Source organism: Brassica napus, chromosome A5, assembly GCF_020379485.1.
Source record: "Brassica napus cultivar Da-Ae chromosome A5, Da-Ae, whole genome shotgun sequence".
In the NCBI taxonomy this organism is placed as follows: Eukaryota; Viridiplantae; Streptophyta; class Magnoliopsida; order Brassicales; family Brassicaceae; genus Brassica; species Brassica napus.
This window is the reverse complement of record NC_063438.1, coordinates 26,700,027-26,717,418: the sequence shown is the minus strand read 5'-3', so window position 1 is coordinate 26,717,418 and position 17,392 is coordinate 26,700,027. Positions and strand designations below refer to the sequence as shown.

Sequence of the window (17,392 nt, the reverse complement as noted above, 5' to 3'; positions counted from 1 at the left end):
AGTCCCATTGTATAGTTTGTTATTTATATGTAGGCATCTTCATCAAGACAATACTATTGTTAATATCCATGATTAAGACAGACTGTTAACTCCCAAAACAAATCTGGTACAGACGCACAAGAAATTTTGAAAAGCGAAAAAATATGGCCACAGAAGAAAAAACAAAAAAAATGTCTAATCTTTATGACAAACATTCTGGTTATAAGGCGAATCAAAGCCAGCACTTGAGAAAAGTTCTATAAAAAACAAATGAAGAAAATTCAAAGGGAAGTATGCTTCTGTAATTTTCCAAAACAACACATTATGCCCAAGAAGCAGAGACCGCAATGATCCTGAAACTTCTGCCTGTTGAGCTCAATAAACTGCTTAAGAAGAAGATGTTGAGCTCATGAGTTCTTTAATGGTCCAGAGAGGCGTATTTTGTCACCCAAGTTGTCTGACAAAAAGAAAAAAGAAGCGCTGAACATGTGACATTGGGACACTACGCATTATGTATTTGCTATAACATGGAATGGAAAAAGGTTTCTTACCATTGTGAACTATTACGCATTTTGTTGGATTTGGCGGTGAAGTTGCAGAACCCAATCAACATAGCTAGTCGAACCGCCCATCTGGTCTTCAATGAGATGTCGGAGGAGAAGGAAGCCTTCTCGTGGTTGTTCTCCTTGCCTCACTAGGAAACACATGGGATGATATGACGGATCATTCTCCCTCACTTTCTTTATCAGCCTCATTAGCTTCTTCGACATCCCATTCTCTTGCTCTTGCAGTGTAACCTAAAAGTCCCACCAATAAGAAAGACACACATACTGTGATGTTACCAGATGGCAGATACTTCAAAAAAAAGCATGTAGATAAAAAAAAATTGCATGTCATGTCCGTTCATAAGTTCATTATATGCAAGGATGCATGTTAGATTAAAAGAGTATACCCTTGAGAGCTCTGCTGCAAAGTCAGCTCCAAGAAGATTTTTAGCAATGTCAGGTGAAAGCATTCGGCCAAACCACAAAACCAATCGAAAACCATCATCATATATGTAAAGGCCTCTAGAATCCAAACTCTCTGCAGCTAGAGGCAATCTCCTTACTACGTCCTTAAGGTCATCAAGGTCTGCTAATGGCTGCAAACATGCGAATCATAAAATGATATACGAATTTTCGGAAAAGAGATGTTTGATAATGTACATTGAGATAGAGATGCACAAACCTTTAAGAGCCACTCATCAACACGGAATAAACTGGGATATAACAGCTTCAGTAGCTTTTTGACAGGCAGAGCCATCATGGTGAAGCCCGCCGCACAGCGCTCATCAAGTGAAGCATCAGCAGGTCCACCTTGAAGAGGAGTGGACTTACCAATTGCCAATCCGTACAGTGGCAAGAACTTCAGAGACTCTGGGTATATTAATCTAGACCCCAACCGATGCTGCACCGCGTTAAGATTACGATACTCTCTGAGAGCTTTAACAATCTTTTGCTGTATGACATTCCGTGCATCATCCAATTTTGAGGATAAAGTTTTCTCAATTGCTGCAGAATTAAAACGGCCATGAAATAGAATCCAAAGTAACATATGATGCTACTGGGAAAAATTGAAATGTATCGTACCTAATCTAGAATATACAGAGACAATGGAACCGGTGTCTGCTTGTCTATACATCTCTCCAAGATCTGTAACCACTGGTGCAACAGCTGTGTGTACCCTTATACGCCTCTCTCCGCAAGAAGCAGTGTATCTTAGTTTTGTCAAGGATTACTAAAACCAAATGATGTGTTGTACCAGCTAAAATTCAAACTAAGTATGATTTAAATATCAACTATTCAAGGATACAGTAAAGCGACTTGGAAATAGACCGTCTGGGTTGTAAGCAATGTCTCTTCCAGAGTTAGCTGCATTGCATATGCTTTGTCACAGTCAACAGCTGGTAGAGCAAGCAGGTCTGTAGACCTTAGCATGAAGTTCCCATGGTAGGACGAGAAACGAATTCCTGCATGCCAAAATATGTAAGATCAGATGTAGCATACTAACGAAGATAGCAAATCTTAAGTGACATAACAAGTAACACAAATGAATATTGTTACGGTATCATAAACTGTTAAACCTTTTCCACATCTTATTCGCATAACGGATTCCCACGCAGTTTCCCTTGTAAGGTCTCTAGCAAGTTCGTGTCTTAACTTATCTCCATGAATAGACGATTGGAAGCCTGGATAGTAGTACACCTGTCCTCCGGTGTATTTTGCCAGTGTCCCTACACAAACCAATGCATTTTACTACATAAAACTAATAAAGCCTCCGCACTTAAAACAGCAATACTTAACGTGGGGGAAGGACGGCACCATCAGTTACATATTGACTCCACACCTTTGAAAGAAAAAACCAGTAATAACTGTAACGTTCACATACCTAAGGAGGCAATATCAGTGTACTTATCACTGAACGCATAAACATTAATTCCTATCTGGAACTTGGTACAATCGGCAGCCATTTGCTTATAGAAGGTGTCTTCAGCTACTCTTAAAGTATATTCTTTGTCAGTTCCATAGACACGAGGATCATCTCCGCGCAACTTTAACCGCCCAACACCAAGAGAAGGTAACGAGTTCTGGAAAATTAGCAACTTGCCACCAAGTTGGTTCTGAAATAGAAAGAGAAAACAGAGTCAACTACAAACTGATACAAATTCCAGATGAGCTTCCATATAGGACTCTCACATCAAATGAATTATTTGATTTTCATTTGACATGGCAGCACAGTAACTAACCATAACCATGTACGCCGCTTTGAGGGCTGGACCAAAAGCCGATTCCACATTGACATTATTTTGAAACATCAGAGGCAGACTGTCCAAAAAGGCTTCCACTACATTTCTAGACTCAGACAGATTGACAAGGAGATCATCCGGTAATGGGACAAATATATCATCTAAATCAGAAACGACCATCATTTGCGGCTGACTCAAAGATGACTGCATTACCCAGGTCCAAAAAAAAATACGCGATTAAGGCTAAAGTATTTCAGAACAAAAAAATCCACTGAATTTACAATTATGTTACCTTCATGTTGTAAAAATGTAAAGTGCTGTCGTAAGTAATAAATCCAATTTGAGTTCTGGGATAACCAGGCAGGTTATCCAAACAAGACTTAATCGTTTGAGTAGCAACCTGCCAAAGGAGAAAAAAGGGTCAGCATAAGATCAAAGTTTCACAGCATGCCTCTACAGGGGACAGCATGTCTCTACAGGGGACAGCATGTCTAATCTAGTCAAGATCCATCCATACGTAGTGTATTCAGATAAAAGCAGACATGGATTGGTTCTTACTAACTAAGGAAGAACAATATTATTGCACAACAAATTACAAGGTGGAATATTAAAATCCAACATGCTTACCTCAAGCATCCCACTTTTAGTAGCAGAAAATGATACATCAATGAGGAAGAAGTAAATTGGTGGCATCGGAGGCCGAACCATGTATTCTGTTGGAGCAATAATTTCAACACTGCCCTTTGTCAGCTCAAGCCTTTGATCCAAGTCCATTCTTCGGCCAGTAGCATCCAAATGTGAGAAGTATTCACCAGGCACTGAACAAAACATTAGACCCATAACCATGAATATTCATCTTATAAACATATGCCTGCATGTACTGACGTAAAGCCATCTCTCAAATAGTTTATGGAAAGGACATTCCAGTGACTGGGAGAAGTTCATATCAGATGTACAGTTATATTGACAGGGATGACATTCCACAACAATAGAAAAAAACATACATAACACCAAAAACAGTTCCTTGTAGCTTTCACCAAATCCATTTACGATAATTCTACTAGGACAGATTAGACAAAGACAACTGGGAAAAACTAACGATTAAGAAAAATCAGAGAGAAAGAAACTGCACGACCATTAGACAAGGCATATTCAATCAACAACAAACGTTCTATATCACATTGGTTAACAAAACTAATCCTGGAGATTCGGAAAAATTACCATCATTAAGCATAGAACAAATATTACACCGCCACTTTCTTCCAGAATCTGTGAAAGTAACATAAGGATTCACATAGGTACGGCATCTTCTGCAGCGGATGATGCCACTTGAACCAAAATCAATTAGTGGCACTTCCTCCTGAACAAAGATAAAACGACAATTTTCAAAATAAGGGAAAAGTTATATGCTCATATATAGCACGTGAAGAGTTCCAGATTATCAAAACATGAAAGAATTTAAAAGACTTGATTATTAGTTTGGCAAATACTAACCCCTTCAGGAGCCTCAGCAAGTGGACAAACAACAGCTCCTAGAGGCAAATGCCACCTCGACGCCAGAGACTGTGAATTTGGTATCGCATTAGTTGTCAGCCGCAGATATCTAGAATGGCAATTCATAGGGTACGCTTCAGCAAACGAACTCGGCTCCACGTCACCATCCAACGGCCTTGGGAACGAGGTATGATCAAGTCCTGGCTCAAGCGACCCCGGAATATTTGAAAGGGACAGCGAATTGAAATCTTCAACCAAGCCTTGAACGTTACTGGTAGGAGGAGGAGCATAGCTTGGATGCATGTTCTGCTGTCCTGGGTGCTGAGCAAAACCTCCTGTCTGAGGAGGATACGATGAGACTGCAGACGGAGGACCCTGAGATGGAGACTGGAACGGCTTTGGGGGACCCCGTAAGACCTGATTACTGGGATAACCAGGATAAGATGGCTGTGGACCACCAGGCATGGACTGTTGAAAACCAGGACCAGAGGGAGAAGCAAACCCTCCAGGTATTCCAGAAGTCATACTCTGTGGAGGAGGTCCCATTGTAACAGGAGCCATTGGTTGCTGTGGGCGAAAAGACATTGGAGGCGATAAGTGACCTGCAAGAGTTTGAGGTGGTGGTGGTACACCACTAGGAGGAGGGGTTGGAAACCGCTGAAAAGAACCACCACCACCGGGAGGACCATAAGCTGTTGAAGGAAACGATGGCGGTGGAGGTCTACTCCCTGGAAGCTGAGAAACCAAAGGAGGTTGGCCAGGCCTCATCACACCCGCTGGTGGAGCCATAGGAGGACCAGAAGGTGTGAAAGGCCTTGCAGGTGGTCTAAAGCCAACCGCCTCTGGTCCACCGGATTGAGGTGGAACAACACCTGGCGGCGGAGCAGATGCGAAAGGAGAGGAGGAGAACGGAGGAGGAGGAGGCCTAGCTGGAAAATTCCGATTCTCCGTATTCATTATTGCTTAACTGTTGGATGAAGGTATAGGCAAACACTCAAAGCAAAGGGAGCAGATCAATTACAATCCTAGATTCTACCTAGACCTCATCTAGAATCGGTAGTTTAACTTCAAATTCAAAACTGGCAACTTCTGCAAAGACCTTTCGTCTCTTTCTGCAAGAAGAGATCTTTTACTATGATTCAGATCGAGAAACGTATAAAGAAACTCTCTTTCTCTCCGATCCCTTCTTCTGGAGCTCGGGAAGATCTGGATCAATCACCGTTGAATATGAGCTTAAAGAATTCTAAACTGAGATCAATTTTGATAAATGGTTACAGAGCGAAGACTACCTAACCTACCTCAAGTGAGAGAGAGAGAGAGGAAGCTCGAGAATCTGCGGAGCACGAAACTGATTCTACAGCAGCGATCGGATTCAGATCGTGACCTCTAAGAAGATTTGACACGTAACATTGCGCGGCGAAGGAGACGATGTGGTCTTGATAATGGGCCAAGAATTGGGCTTACCATTGCAAAAAGATTAGGCTAGTTTTGTCGTTTACAACTATGGTTTGTATTGAATAAAAAACAAATTTCAAAAATATCGTCAACAGCAGGGTTCGAACCTGCGCGGGCGAAGCCCAACAGATTTCAAGTCTGTCTCCTTAACCACTCGGACATATTGACTCTTTTGATTTTCGTAATTGCAAATATACTATTACAAATATATCTCAAGAAAACAAAACTTTGTCACTACTACCTATTCATTCGTAGATTACTCACTTGATAGGAAAACAAACCACTGTCAATTTGTTGGTGATAAAGCATGAATATTATCTTTTATCACGTCAGAACCATGATTAGATAAATTTAATGTAAAATGGCCAAGACTCCTTTATAAAAGGCTAACATTAGTTAATTTTTTTGTTAGTTAAATTTTCATGATGAAAGGTTGGAAGTCTCATAGAAAAAGCATTTCAGTAGATCCATGTACATTTTGTCTCTTCATGCAAAAATTCACTAACCTGGTAATTTGTCAGCCTTGTAATAAAAAAAGATTGATCATCAATAAATAAGGAAAGTGGATAGCTCTTGTCACAAAATTGTGGAACCATCCTTAATTTAGATCATTTTCTTCCACCTTAAGACTCGTTCCTCCATACCCCTGGTTCTGCATTTTAAAAACACTTATAGCCACAAAAATTTCTTCCAAATTAAGGAGGCAAGAACAAAAAAACGAAAAAAGTTAATAGAAAATTTAAAAGAAAAGATAAACAAATTACCAAAAGAAACACAAAAACTAACAAATGATCAAAATTTTAGAATTTTCAGTCTAAGCAATCCATAGCTAAAACGTTATTCAACACTCTCTAATTCGATGCAAGAGGTACATTTCCATTATAGTTTGTAGAAAGAGCTAACCTGTATTCTCCTTTATCGACCGTTGTTATTGAACGAACCGGTTCTGCTTGGACCTCGTCTGCATATCCTCGCCTCGGATATCCTTATCCCCAATCCCAAACACCTCGGAGCAGCGTTCCGTTCAAACTCCGTCTGTTTATTCTACGCAATCCCCAATGTCGGATCCACCTGGCTCTTCAGGACGCGGGATGTTCACGCGCGGATCTTCAATGCGGGTCGGGTCGAGTAAAAACCCGGACGATCTCCCCGACGTAAGCATCCCTGGAGACGGACCCCCGTCGAGGAGCTTCAAGCCGCAGTTCTCACGCCACGATTCCGTCAGAGATCACGGTGACGGCGAAGACGATAGGATCCTCCGTCATCCGGTGGTTAAGTTCGAGGACGAAAGGCAGATGTCTGCGAGAGAAGCCGTCGCGGCGCAGGAAGCTGCAGAAGCAGACGAGGAAGACGACGAAAATGATGATGATTCAGAAGAAGAAGCAGAGGAGAAATCATCCGCGCCGAAGCAGACGATGTCGCTGATGGATCTGTTGGAAGAGACGGATCGGCAAATGGGGTTGACGGGAGCAAGATACGCCATGGACGAAGAAGAAGAAGACGAAGAAGATGAAGACGAGGAAGAAGAAGAAGGAGAAGGAGAGCTGAGTTGCTGCGTTTGTCATGTATACATCAAAGGCGCGACCTTTGCACCGTGCGGTCACACGTTTTGTAAGCTCTGCTCTAAAGAGCTTATGGCTCAGAAAGGTCATTGTCCTGTTTGCATCAGCTTCGTCCTCGAGTTCCTCGAAATCTTCTAGAAACATATCTTTGAAATTTTGAAACTTTTTTTATTATTTTCTTGGATAACGTTCAGACATGTTACATTCAACAGTGTAGACAAAAAGACCAAACATTGAGCTTAACAATGGTCAACAAGACGGTTGTAACCATGACATCGATCAGGTTCTCTCACAATATAAATCTGATCTCCAACTTTACTACTCGAGTCTTGGTTCCTATACCATGTCCATAGTGCCCATGTCTCGTTCTTCACCTGCGTAATAAATTAAATCTAATTTAAAACTCTCAACGTGGTTTTGGCGCGTTTATTCGGAGTTAGTTAAAACTGTTATTACCTCTAATATTCCATGGCCGAAGCTGCTTTCTCTCAATGCACTATACTCAGGCTGCTGATCCCAACAGAACTTACCAGTCGTGGTGAAGTTCCAACCGCAAAACTCCCCACCCATGGCTGGATCCGGCGTGGTTAATGGGTCAGGGCATTTACCGGGTTCATCGGCGTGCTCGATCGCCATCTTTTCGCGGTTTCCTCCATCACCTACCACTATGTAAACTGGACCGCATGGGTCTAGTTCGTAGTTGTAAACTCTGTTCGTCCGTTCATAAGCATGGACCTGAAAACAAATGTTTAGTCAATAAAAAAAAGGACAATTCATCTCGAAGGCTGAGAACAGTAACCGATTTCTAGGAATTTTAAAATCAGACTAGTGGAACGTGCCAGGTTTAATGGTGGAATGTGCCAGGTTTAATGGGTGGGCGAAACTGGTTATGTAATACATTGACTTCGAGCTTGTAACCGGATCTAAAATTCCAGTTTTCGGGTTGAAATTAATATATATATTTATTTAAAAGAAAAGAAAAAAAAAGAAGACAGTTTTGTGTGTGGTCGGGTGGGTCTTACATGTCCGTTGAAGACAATGTCGGTACCGTAAGAGTAAAGCAACTCCTCCATAGCTTCTTTCATACACTCAGCCTCTCTGTAATGCGCCGTGTAAGTGCTATACCAAGGCGGATGCCAAGAAACCACCAACCACGGAGTCACCGATCTATCAAACTTAGCCAGATCCTTCTTTAGCCACTCGTATTGCTCGCCTGGCTTCTCAAAGGCGATGTAGGCACCGAGCATTACAAAGTGGATCCCACCGGCGTTAAAAGAATAATAAAGCTTAGAAGAAGAGCCGCTTTCTTTAAATGGAAAAGCAAATCTTGACTTATAAGCTTCGAACGTCTTGTTCTCGGCTTGCAACTCGATCTCGTGGTTTCCTTCGACCACCATCAAAGGGACTTTCGAAGTCAGTGTCTCCATAAATCTACCCCAATAGTCCCAACGCGGCTGATACGTCTCGTGTATAGGCGTATCCGAGAAAGAGCAAGAGTAACAATCTGAGCTAGTCCCGTTCGTTAGGTACAAGTTCGCGTAGCTCACGTCGCCGATCAGTAAAACAAGATCCGGAGAGTTCTGAAGCAAATGGCTAACTGTATCTGTTGTGTTGTAAGTGAGACCAAGATCACCCACAACTGCTATTCGGCTAGGGTAACTCGAGGGGCTAGAAACAGGCATTGTCCTGAAATGGTGTATCTTACTCATAGCGTGTCGTGAAGGATCGCCGCATCGGTAGTAATAGACAGTACTTGGTTTCAGCCCTGCGTTAAAACAACCAGTTATCAAGAATCCATTAACGATTACATTTTTTTGTTTTTAATTGTTTTTATAATAATATAGTTAGATTTAAGAACCTGTAATGCGAACATGGTGTATGATTCCAGAAGTATAGTTTAAGAGACCGTCAAAAGGGTAAAGTTGACTATAAACAAGTGATGTTCCTTTGGCTTCGTGACTCAGTGAGTGTCTCAAAGTACCGAACTGGACAATACTGTCGATACTTGTCGGATCTAATGGCTTCACGTTCTTTCCGATTTGGAACTCACCTTTCAAACAGAGCAATATATTCGTTATTAATATAAATTTGTACTTATGAGAATCTATAACTTTAAGTTCATTGTCAGCTGTGATCAGATAGAAGTAACTGAAAAAGAGTTCTATGTCTGAAAAAGAGTTGGTAATAAGATTCGTCCTTTTAGCATTTATTACATAACTCTGTTCTTTATGACGAAATAATAAAAAAGAAACTAACTTGCAGAGAGTTATTATACAAATCACGTAAAGGGTGGTGGAGAAGTGGTACCTGTGATCCAAGAGACCCATATGGAGTCGTAATCGGAGGAAAGAGACAGAGAAATCTGCTCCGGCTCGAAGCCGGTGACGTGGCGGCGGACACGAGGATCGGTGTCAGCCAAATCGATTGCCTTTCCTCGGAGAGATGTGTCTAACGGAACCGTCACCGGTACGAACGGTCCGTCTAACGTTGACGGGATATAATCGGCGGAGGAGGCTGCCGGCGAAAGAAAGCAAAGAAGTGAGAGTCTGAGGAAAGTTATAGAATAGTCATGAAACGTCATCGTTTTCCACAGGGTTGTGGCGGAGCTTTTCAGTTAGTAGTGTGGGCTGCTTTGTTATTAATGTTGGCGTTGGGATATTTTGGGAAGAGATTAAAATATCTAAAGTATCAGATTAAATAGTCATTACCGCTAAGCAAATCTAACCAAAAATTTGATCATGAGACCAAAAAATTCGTCACTCTTAAAGTCATATAACTCGCAACTTTGATCACGAGACCAAAAATTCTTTTCCAACACTGAAATAAAGAATATTAAAAAAAAAATGAAATTTCCGATGTGTTATATGTGCAGTTTCAAGGAGATTTAACTATATATTATATAATGTTACAGAGTGACATTTGTTTATCATAAATTATAAGTATATTCCGAACTTATGTGGTGGAGAAATCTAACCATAATGTTTTGTGCCTTTCTGCTTTGTATTTTTGTGGATACTTCAATATGTTTTTACATTATTTCTTAAGAAAATTGAATCAACTAAAAAAAATAATTAAATAATAATAGTCAAACGTTCATTATGAAATTTAAATTCTAATAATTAAAACACATTAATTATATGCTGATATTTAGAACCTAATTTTAAAATTGATCCGAATTATCAATTTTACCGATTTTTAATCGATTTTATCTTAAATCCAAGTTTTAAATCGAACCGGACTCAACTTTTTACAACAGGTCACGGTCAGACCGGTCCGGTTTTTCAAAACACAACATTGTTTATAACGTTCACACACGGTAGTAGTAAAAGCATAGTTCATTTGACTTGATATATATTCATGTATAGCTCTAGAATGGCCACATAGTAAAAAAATTGTGTGTTGCTCTAATCATGGCGGTTTGATAGAATCTCTTTACATTTTTTTTCTTTCCATTTATATAGCTTAAGTTTGTAAAATAACTAAATCTGTACAGACGCGCTGAATTAAAAATGTTCCGAGTAAAGTAAACCAATCTGCTCTCACGTCTTCGGGTCTCATTCGTTTTTCAATCCACGATTTCGACTTTATCCGCAAACGCTCTTTAATCGCGTCTATTCCAGCGTTTACCCCTCAAAACGCGTTTCTCCTCGCCGGAGCTCAGCGATCCACTCTGTAAATGCTCGATCGACGGTAACCGTCTCCGGATCCGATTATGGCTAGAACCGTTCTCACCTGGTGGATCCCTTTGTTAATTCTGCAATCGTTTCTGCTCGCCATCGCCTTCGGATCGAACGAAGTCGAAGAAGAGTTCAGCGAGTCGCTGCTGTTGAAGCCTCTCCCCGATCGGAAAGTTCTAGCTCATTTCCATTTCGAGAATCGAGCTCCTCCGTCGAACTCCCATGGCCGCCACCACCATCTCTTCCCCAAAGCTATTTCTCAGCTGGTAAATAATAACCTCTTTCCCCATACGATTGCAATGAGCTTAGACATTAGGGGAAGAGATTGTTCGTATTAGTTTGCACTGTGAAGCATAGGTTTTAGCTAGGATGCGATTAGATCAGAATCTTCCTTGATCTTTTGCAGCTAGAAGGAATCTGATCTTTTGGATCTTCCGTGAGGCCCTAAACAATTTTAAGATTAATCTTAATTAAAAATTTGGAAGCCAATCAACACTTGAGGTTGAGGTGAGGCTAATGTTTCATTAGGCTTTACTCAGGACCGGCCCTGAGCTTTTTTTATCTTGATTTCAGAGTATATGATAGCTTCTGGAGTAACCTATGATGGCTATTCCATTTGAAACAATGTTCATTTTTTTTTAATTATTAAGAGGTGTCTGTAACTGAGATTATTAAGATAAATCATAATGTTTCATTTTTTTTAATTATTAAGATAAATCATAATAAAAAATTTCGCAGCCAATCAACTCTTTAAAATTCGAAGGTGAGGCGAGGCGAATGTTTTACTAGGCTTTTACTCAGGACCGGCCCTGAGCTTTTATGATCTTGATTTCAGAGTATATGACAGCTTCTTGAGTAACATATGATTGCTATGCCATTTGAAACAATATTCATTTTCTCCATTATTTAAGAGGTTTCCGTAATCTCTGAAACATGAACAGGTTCAGAAGTTTCGAGTCAAGGAGATGGAGCTATCTTTCACTCAAGGACGTTGGAACCATGAACACTGGGGAGGATTTGATTCATTATCAAGTATGAACGCGAAGCCTGTTGGTGTTGAGCTTTGGGCTGTGTTTGATGTTCCTCACTCTCAGGTTGATACTTCTTGGAAGAACTTAACACACGCGCTCTCAGGGCTTTTCTGTGCTTCCATCAACTTTCTCGAATCTTCGACTTCGTATGCTGCTCCTACGTGGGGGTTCGGGAGAAGCGCAGACAAGCTGAGGTATGGTTCGCTGCCGCGTGAAGCTGTTTGTACTGAGAATTTGACGCCGTGGCTGAAGCTGCTTCCGTGTAGAGACAAGGATGGGATCTCTGCGTTGATGAATAGGCCGTCTGTTTATAGAGGGTTTTATCATTCTCAGAGATTGCATTTATCTATGGTTGATTCTGGTGAAGAGGGGTTGGGTTCTGGGATGTTGCTTGAGCAGAGTCTTACTGTTGTTCTTCAGCCTGACACTGTTTATGATGGGAAAGATCTACAGCCAAGTTGGTCACTTAGTTCACTCTTTGGGAGAAAAGTTGTCGGAAAATGTGTTCTTGCAAAGTCAAGTAATGTATATCTTCAAATGGAGGGTCTTGCGCATCAAGCACTCTGGAAGAATGAAGAATTTGAATTGTCCACACAGCCAGATAGGATTCTCCGAGAAAACAGCAGCTTTCTTTATATCTTCAATATTGACAAATCCAGTGACAGTGAGCCGTTTGATCTTGGTCTTACTTGGAAGCTTCCTTCAAAATGGTCATGCCAACAAGCTCCATTACACGCTTCTCGGTTCTTGATGGGAAGCGGGAACGAAAGGGGTGCAATAGCCATCTTGTTAAAAGCCACAGAATCGCAGGATAAGTTATCCGGCAGAGATCTCACTAATGGCGGCCGATGTACAATAAGAGCTAACGTTTTCCAGATTTTCCCGTGGTATGTTAAGGTTTATTATCACACTCTACAAATCTTTGTGGACCAACAACAGAATACAAGCGGTGAGGTCTTAAAGAAGATCAATGTCTCACCATCTACGGATAAGATGTCATCTGGCATGATGGAGATGATGCTGGAACTACCATGTGAAGTGAAATCTGCAGCCATATCCATAGAGTATGATAAGGTGATCTTCTGTTATCTTTTATCATCAAATAGATTGATCTGAGTGTCAGGAAAATGATTTGTATTCTATTTTTTTCTGAAAAATTTGGTCAATAGGGTTTTCTACATATAGATGAATATCCTCCTGATGCTAACCAAGGATTCGACATTCCATCGGCTTTGATAAGCTTTCCTGATCATCATGCAAGTTTGGATTTCAAAGAAGAACTAAGCACATTGCCCTTGTTATCAAAATTTAAGGTAAAAAAATGTATGCTCCTGTCACCTAGTTCAACTGTAATGACTTACTTTTATCCTTTGGATTGTTGCAGGACAAGTCATTAGTGCGCTCTTACACAGAAGTATTGCTCGTACCTTTGACAACCCCTGATTTTAGCATGCCTTACAACGTCATCACTATCACGTGCACTGTTTTCGCTTTGTACTTCGGGTCATTGCTCAATGCTCTCCGTAGACGAATAGGTGAAGAAGAAAGGTTTCTCAAAAGCAAAGGTTAGTCATCAGATGCTATAGGGCCAGGTTTTCACTATCATTTTAAAGCTCTGATCTGGATTCTAACGTCAAGTTTATGATTGTTCTGTTTTCTCTAGCAGGAAAGAAAACAGGTGGGCTTAAGCAGTTGTTATCAAGATTCACAGCCAAGATCAGAGGGAGACCAGCCGAATCACCATCATCAGAGTCGACTGCAGCAGCTCAATCTTCGGTTTTGTCTAGTAAACTTCTCTTCAAGATCATTTTGGTTGCAGGAGTTGCTGCAACATGGCAATATTTTTCCACGGATAAGTAGGCTCAACACTTTTCAAGAGAGACTAGTTGTACAATGTGTATCGACAAGAGTGTTTTGGACCATTAAGATTTGCACTTTAAGAGTTTAAATTTTGCATTTAGCTTTTAGCCAATACACAAGAACAAAACTATTACAGCATGCTCTGTTTCTACATAGTACTTCTCTATCTTATCTTCTTACAAGATGCGGAAGCAATCATATCATCTTCTCTTGTCCTCTTGAGCCCATCACTAGTGAAACTGCATTTTAATGGCGTTTTTCCGATTTCACTTTGTCTTCCTGCAACATACATAAACACCCCCCATAGGAACATCAAAGAAGAGACCATAGTGTTGTCTTAATACATCTCAAAGAAGAGAAAATACTGAGCTTATACCTGAGCTATCACCCTTATTGAGTTTTAGTTTCTTGAGTGATTGCATATCTTCAGACAAGAGTTTTCTCTTGTTGCTTCCAGAGAGCAGAGGTTCATCACCTGCTGATACTGAAAAGTCAGATTAAAACTCAAAAGTAGATATATCAAAACCACAATGTTCCCCGTACCTGAACACTTATCTTTCAACTTCTTGTTTCTGTTTAGACCAAGATTGTTGATGGTTATGTCCTCCTGAGAACCAGAGTATGCTCCTGTGAAATCAACCACAAGTATCATCAGAAAATATAACTAATTAGAAAATATTTTGAATTCAAGATTTGTTAAACTTTAAAGAAACTCACTTTTGGTACCGACTCTAGAGAGCTTGCCGTCGACAAGAAGAGCACCACCTCCGTCTTTACCAGTAGACAAGCCTTTAGCTGAGAAGAAAGCTAGCAAAGACTTCCACGTCACACAAGAAGCGACTAAATCACTATCTCTGCTTATGAAGTGACCATTGAGCTTCACCGTCGACGGCTCGAGCCCAAACGCTGCAGCTATAGACTTAAAATCAAGTTTCTGATCGTTCCAAGCAACCCAGTCGATAACTTTCGATACAGAAGGGCATAAAAGTCTAATCTTTCTCCAACCCTCGTCTCCCATCATCACCACTCTGCTTACAGGGCTCCAACGAATTCTTGAACTTTCTCGTATATGCTACTGTTAACGGTACCTTTGTAGACTCTTCTCAGACCTTTTTGGTCGTCCTTCTAAGACCTTCCACTGACCTTTTCTCTCAGATAGCGATTCTTTGCAGCTTTTGGGTAGTTTGGTTCTCGTTCAAATGGGCCTTCAGCATTCATTTTAATGGGCTTTTATTTGGCCCAAATTACTTGGTCTTAGATTCTGATTTTAACTAAGTTCAGGGGAATTATAGATGACTGACTAGGTTTATAAACTCTTTTTAAGGGAGAGATTTACATCATGGGCCACTTTACCACTTCTTCCTTTTCTTTAAGCTTGAAACTATTTCACTAATATTCCATGATATTTTTAACTTGAATATTACGAGAAGCAAGCCAGTGATATTCCCTACTCCAGCATTTTATATTAAAGATTAAACGTTTACAGAAAGTATTAAGGATAAAAAGTTTACTACACCCTTTCAATTCATCTTCGCTTGCTAAACCGGGAAGGACTAAACCGGCTAAGATCAACACTAGTGGCCACACCGTCTACAATCAGCTCAGCTAATGCAGATCCAGTAGCTGGACCATTCAGAATCCCCCAGCAACTATGTCCTGTGGCTACATAACAACCTTTGATACCCGGAATCTCACCGATCACAGGGACACCATCTTCGGTGCTAGGCAAGAAACAAGCTTGCTCTGCCTTCACTTGAGCGTTTTCTTCGTTTAGATAACTCGAAACTGTTTTAGCTACTCTTTTCAGAACCTCTATGGACTCGGGATTGCTAGTCACCTGATCTGGATCATCAGGTACTTCTTCTTGTGATGACATTCCACATAAGTACACTTCACCTGTCAAAATAAACAACCAAACCAAACCAAACCAATCACTAATATTTAAAAAAAAAAAAAAAAAAAAACCGAACATTACCTGTCGGACGAGGGTACACTTCAGGGTCCAGGGCCCCACCACCGTTAGAAGGATAATAACTTAAGAAAAGAGCATGAGGAGTTATAGCGTTTGGCTCTTTCGGTTCAAGTACAATGCTATGAGCTTTCGTACCGTACACCCTAAACACCGAAGACAACATCTCAAACTTACCGGACCACGGTCCCATCGCAAGAACCACCGAGTCAGCCTCCATAACTCGCCCACCTTCGAGCACGACCGAGTCAACTCGCCCTTGCTCCACCCTCACCTCTTCGAGCTTCCCGATCACAACCTCGACGCCGTACTTCTCCACCGCCGTCGACAACACCTTCCTGGTGAAGAGCTGAGGATGCACCTGCGCAAGGCCGGCTCAACATTTTTAGGGTACCAGGGCAAAAAAAAAATTACCCTCTAAAATTTATATACAGATAATGTTTATGTATATTTGTAATGAAAATAAAACTATATATATATTAAAAAAATTTGAGTTTTTTTCAATTTTATTTATTATATTATAATTTTTTATATATAAAAATATAGATTTATAAAAAAATTGGGCCTTTGATTATTATTATATGGGGGACACGGAGCCCGGAGCGGTCGCACCGGTTGTCCCCCACTGAGCCGGCCCTGCACCTGCGCTGTCGTCTGCGTAGTGCCGATCGTAGATGGGCTTTTAACTGGGCCGTTGACCCAATCCGGTAAGCCCACCAAAGCTCCCGACACAACAGGGTTTGATTCCGTTACGGTGACGCTGAGAGTCGTTAGAGGTCTGTACCCATACGATTCGACGCCGTTTAGCTCCTCGGAGAGGGATCGATGGAGGTCGAAGCTCGCGCGTGCTAAGGACCCAACGGGACTTCCGTCGCACCAATCGAAAGCGAGGAAGCCTCCGGCTTTACCCGAAGCGGCGCACGCTACGGCGGATTGTTCGACGATGGTGACGGAGACTCCTTTCTTGGCGAGGAAATACGCCGTGCAGACGCCGATCACGCCTCCGCCGCATACGACGGCACGCTTCGAGGTTTCTCCGCCGTCGGTTAGGTTCTTCGCCATTGGTTTTGATGAGTTGGAGCGGATCGTGATTGTTCGTGTGTGGGTCAATCGTGTGGATAACGCCGGAGGGAATGATGAGGATGAGATCATCGCCATGTGAGGAGGTAGATGAGTCACCGAGTCCACACGTCGACTGTGAGAAACTACTTAATGGGCCTATGCTATTATTGGGCCGAAAAGTTAAGCTGGAGACTGTACTGAGTCTTGTTTTTTTTTTGTCTTTTTTTACTGTAACCACCGTTTTAACTAACAGTAATGTTTGTGGAATCCTCTTAATCACACTTGTTTGCTTGAAAGTTTGTTAATGTTTATACACCATAGGTTTAAAACTTCAGGAAACATGGTTTATCAACAATTATACCGTTCATATAAGCGAAATGCAGAAGCAGAGGTAGAAAACAGGAGTCGACCATCCTTGCTATATGTAACTCATATTATATATGCTTATGTGGGTGTACTTCTCGATAATGATTTTGTGTGTTGGTAGAGAAGAGAAGAATATCATTCCTATGGTGATA

At 41.2% G+C, this 17,392-nt stretch overlaps 6 protein-coding genes and 1 non-coding gene across 13 annotated transcripts; 2 read left to right on the top strand and 5 right to left on the bottom strand.

Moving 5' to 3' along the window:
- Positions 1-38: 38 nt before the first annotated feature.
- Positions 39-5,733, bottom strand: LOC106452971 (protein transport protein Sec24-like At3g07100). 3 transcript variants are annotated; one of them, XM_013895178.3, is made up of 14 exons: positions 5,557-5,733; positions 4,259-5,464; positions 3,986-4,124; positions 3,392-3,582; positions 3,057-3,164; positions 2,765-2,968; positions 2,407-2,638; positions 2,102-2,251; positions 1,831-1,987; positions 1,608-1,735; positions 1,207-1,529; positions 932-1,120; positions 531-776; positions 39-436 (listed from the first exon to the last, which is right to left on the bottom strand). In XM_013895178.3, the coding sequence occupies exons 2-13, from the start codon at positions 5,213-5,215 to the stop codon at positions 543-545; spliced, it is 3,012 nt and encodes a 1,003-aa protein (XP_013750632.2). In that variant the 5' UTR covers positions 5,216-5,464; positions 5,557-5,733; the 3' UTR covers positions 39-436; positions 531-542. The 3 variants fall into 3 exon arrangements, with proteins under 3 accessions (XP_013750632.2, XP_013750634.2, XP_048636028.1); XM_013895180.3 differs by having other exon boundaries at positions 5,548-5,696; XM_048780071.1 differs by having other exon boundaries at positions 5,553-5,589.
- Positions 5,526-7,552, top strand: LOC106452970 (nucleolin). The gene is given in 4 exon segments (XM_013895177.3): positions 5,526-5,561; positions 6,599-6,672; positions 6,674-6,767; positions 6,769-7,552. Coding segments are annotated over 4 exon segments (849 nt in total). The 3' UTR covers positions 7,414-7,552.
- Positions 5,800-5,881, bottom strand: TRNAS-UGA. Its single transcript has one exon. It is a non-coding gene; the product is annotated as a tRNA-Ser (tRNA).
- LOC106452969 (purple acid phosphatase 15) lies at positions 7,427-9,919 on the bottom strand. Its single transcript, XM_013895176.3, has 5 exons — positions 9,583-9,919; positions 9,134-9,325; positions 8,298-9,040; positions 7,732-8,010; positions 7,427-7,649 (listed from the first exon to the last, which is right to left on the bottom strand). Exons 1-5 carry the CDS (start codon positions 9,854-9,856, stop codon positions 7,515-7,517), a joined length of 1,623 nt encoding a protein of 540 aa, XP_013750630.2. The 5' UTR covers positions 9,857-9,919; the 3' UTR covers positions 7,427-7,514.
- Positions 9,920-10,749: 830 nt separating this feature from the next.
- On the top strand, positions 10,750-13,981 carry LOC106452967 (GPI transamidase component PIG-T). Of its 2 annotated transcripts, none has more exons than XM_013895172.3 (5): positions 10,750-11,218; positions 11,894-13,057; positions 13,153-13,296; positions 13,368-13,548; positions 13,647-13,981. In XM_013895172.3, exons 1-5 carry the CDS (start codon positions 10,988-10,990, stop codon positions 13,841-13,843), a joined length of 1,917 nt encoding a protein of 638 aa, XP_013750626.1. In that variant the 5' UTR covers positions 10,750-10,987; the 3' UTR covers positions 13,844-13,981. The 2 variants fall into 2 exon arrangements, with proteins under 2 accessions (XP_013750626.1, XP_013750627.1); XM_013895173.3 differs by having other exon boundaries at positions 10,751-11,218; positions 13,650-13,981.
- On the bottom strand, positions 13,884-15,010 carry LOC106452968. 2 transcript variants are annotated; one of them, XM_013895174.3, is made up of 4 exons: positions 14,561-15,010; positions 14,387-14,470; positions 14,220-14,327; positions 13,884-14,122 (listed from the first exon to the last, which is right to left on the bottom strand). In XM_013895174.3, exons 1-4 carry the CDS (start codon positions 14,862-14,864, stop codon positions 14,007-14,009), a joined length of 612 nt encoding a protein of 203 aa, XP_013750628.2. In that variant the 5' UTR covers positions 14,865-15,010; the 3' UTR covers positions 13,884-14,006. The 2 variants fall into 2 exon arrangements, with proteins under 2 accessions (XP_013750628.2, XP_013750629.2); XM_013895175.3 differs by having other exon boundaries at positions 14,220-14,318; positions 14,561-15,006.
- Positions 15,011-15,281: 271 nt separating this feature from the next.
- On the bottom strand, positions 15,282-17,105 carry LOC106452966 (putative oxidoreductase TDA3). Of its 3 annotated transcripts, none has more exons than XM_022719921.2 (4): positions 16,871-17,105; positions 16,425-16,840; positions 15,819-16,173; positions 15,282-15,739 (listed from the first exon to the last, which is right to left on the bottom strand). In XM_022719921.2, the coding sequence occupies exons 1-4, from the start codon at positions 16,968-16,970 to the stop codon at positions 15,369-15,371; spliced, it is 1,242 nt and encodes a 413-aa protein (XP_022575642.2). In that variant the 5' UTR covers positions 16,971-17,105; the 3' UTR covers positions 15,282-15,368. The 3 variants fall into 3 exon arrangements, with proteins under 3 accessions (XP_022575642.2, XP_048636027.1, XP_013750624.2); XM_048780070.1 differs by having other exon boundaries at positions 16,455-16,840; positions 16,871-17,104; XM_013895170.3 differs by having other exon boundaries at positions 16,455-17,004.
- Positions 17,106-17,392: the final 287 nt, after the last annotated feature.

Bases quoted from the DNA above. Each gene is read 5' to 3' on its own strand.
- LOC106452971 (XM_013895178.3), bottom strand. From the start codon at position 5,215: ATGAATACGGAGAATCGGAATTTTCCAGCTAGGCCTCCTCCTCCTCCG. The intron at 3,583-3,985 runs GTAATTTTTCCG...TGTTTTGTTCAG, and splicing joins TTGTTCTATGCTTAATGATG to TGCCTGGTGAATACTTCTCA. The intron at 3,165-3,391 runs GTAAGCATGTTG...CTCCTTTGGCAG, and splicing joins CTAAAAGTGGGATGCTTGAG to GTTGCTACTCAAACGATTAA.
- LOC106452969 (XM_013895176.3), bottom strand. From the start codon at position 9,856: ATGACGTTTCATGACTATTCTATAACTTTCCTCAGACTCTCACTTCTT. The intron at 9,326-9,582 runs GTACCACTTCTC...TCTGTTTGAAAG, and splicing joins ATGGGTCTCTTGGATCACAG to GTGAGTTCCAAATCGGAAAG. The intron at 9,041-9,133 runs GTTCTTAAATCT...GTTTTAACGCAG, and splicing joins ACACCATGTTCGCATTACAG to GGCTGAAACCAAGTACTGTC.
- LOC106452967 (XM_013895172.3), top strand. From the start codon at position 10,988: ATGGCTAGAACCGTTCTCACCTGGTGGATCCCTTTGTTAATTCTGCAA. The intron at 11,219-11,893 runs GTAAATAATAAC...AAACATGAACAG, and splicing joins CCAAAGCTATTTCTCAGCTG to GTTCAGAAGTTTCGAGTCAA. The intron at 13,549-13,646 runs GTTAGTCATCAG...TGTTTTCTCTAG, and splicing joins AAGGTTTCTCAAAAGCAAAG to CAGGAAAGAAAACAGGTGGG.
- LOC106452968 (XM_013895174.3), bottom strand. From the start codon at position 14,864: ATGATGGGAGACGAGGGTTGGAGAAAGATTAGACTTTTATGCCCTTCT. The intron at 14,328-14,386 runs GTACGGGGAACA...CTGACTTTTCAG, and splicing joins GTTGAAAGATAAGTGTTCAG to TATCAGCAGGTGATGAACCT. The intron at 14,123-14,219 runs GTATAAGCTCAG...TGTATGTTGCAG, and splicing joins CAATAAGGGTGATAGCTCAG to GAAGACAAAGTGAAATCGGA.
- LOC106452966 (XM_022719921.2), bottom strand. From the start codon at position 16,970: ATGGCGATGATCTCATCCTCATCATTCCCTCCGGCGTTATCCACACGA. The intron at 16,841-16,870 runs CGAAGAACCTAA...GCGGAGAAACCT, and splicing joins CAACTCATCAAAACCAATGG to CGAAGCGTGCCGTCGTATGC. The intron at 15,740-15,818 runs GTAATGTTCGGT...TTATTTTGACAG, and splicing joins AGTGTACCCTCGTCCGACAG to GTGAAGTGTACTTATGTGGA.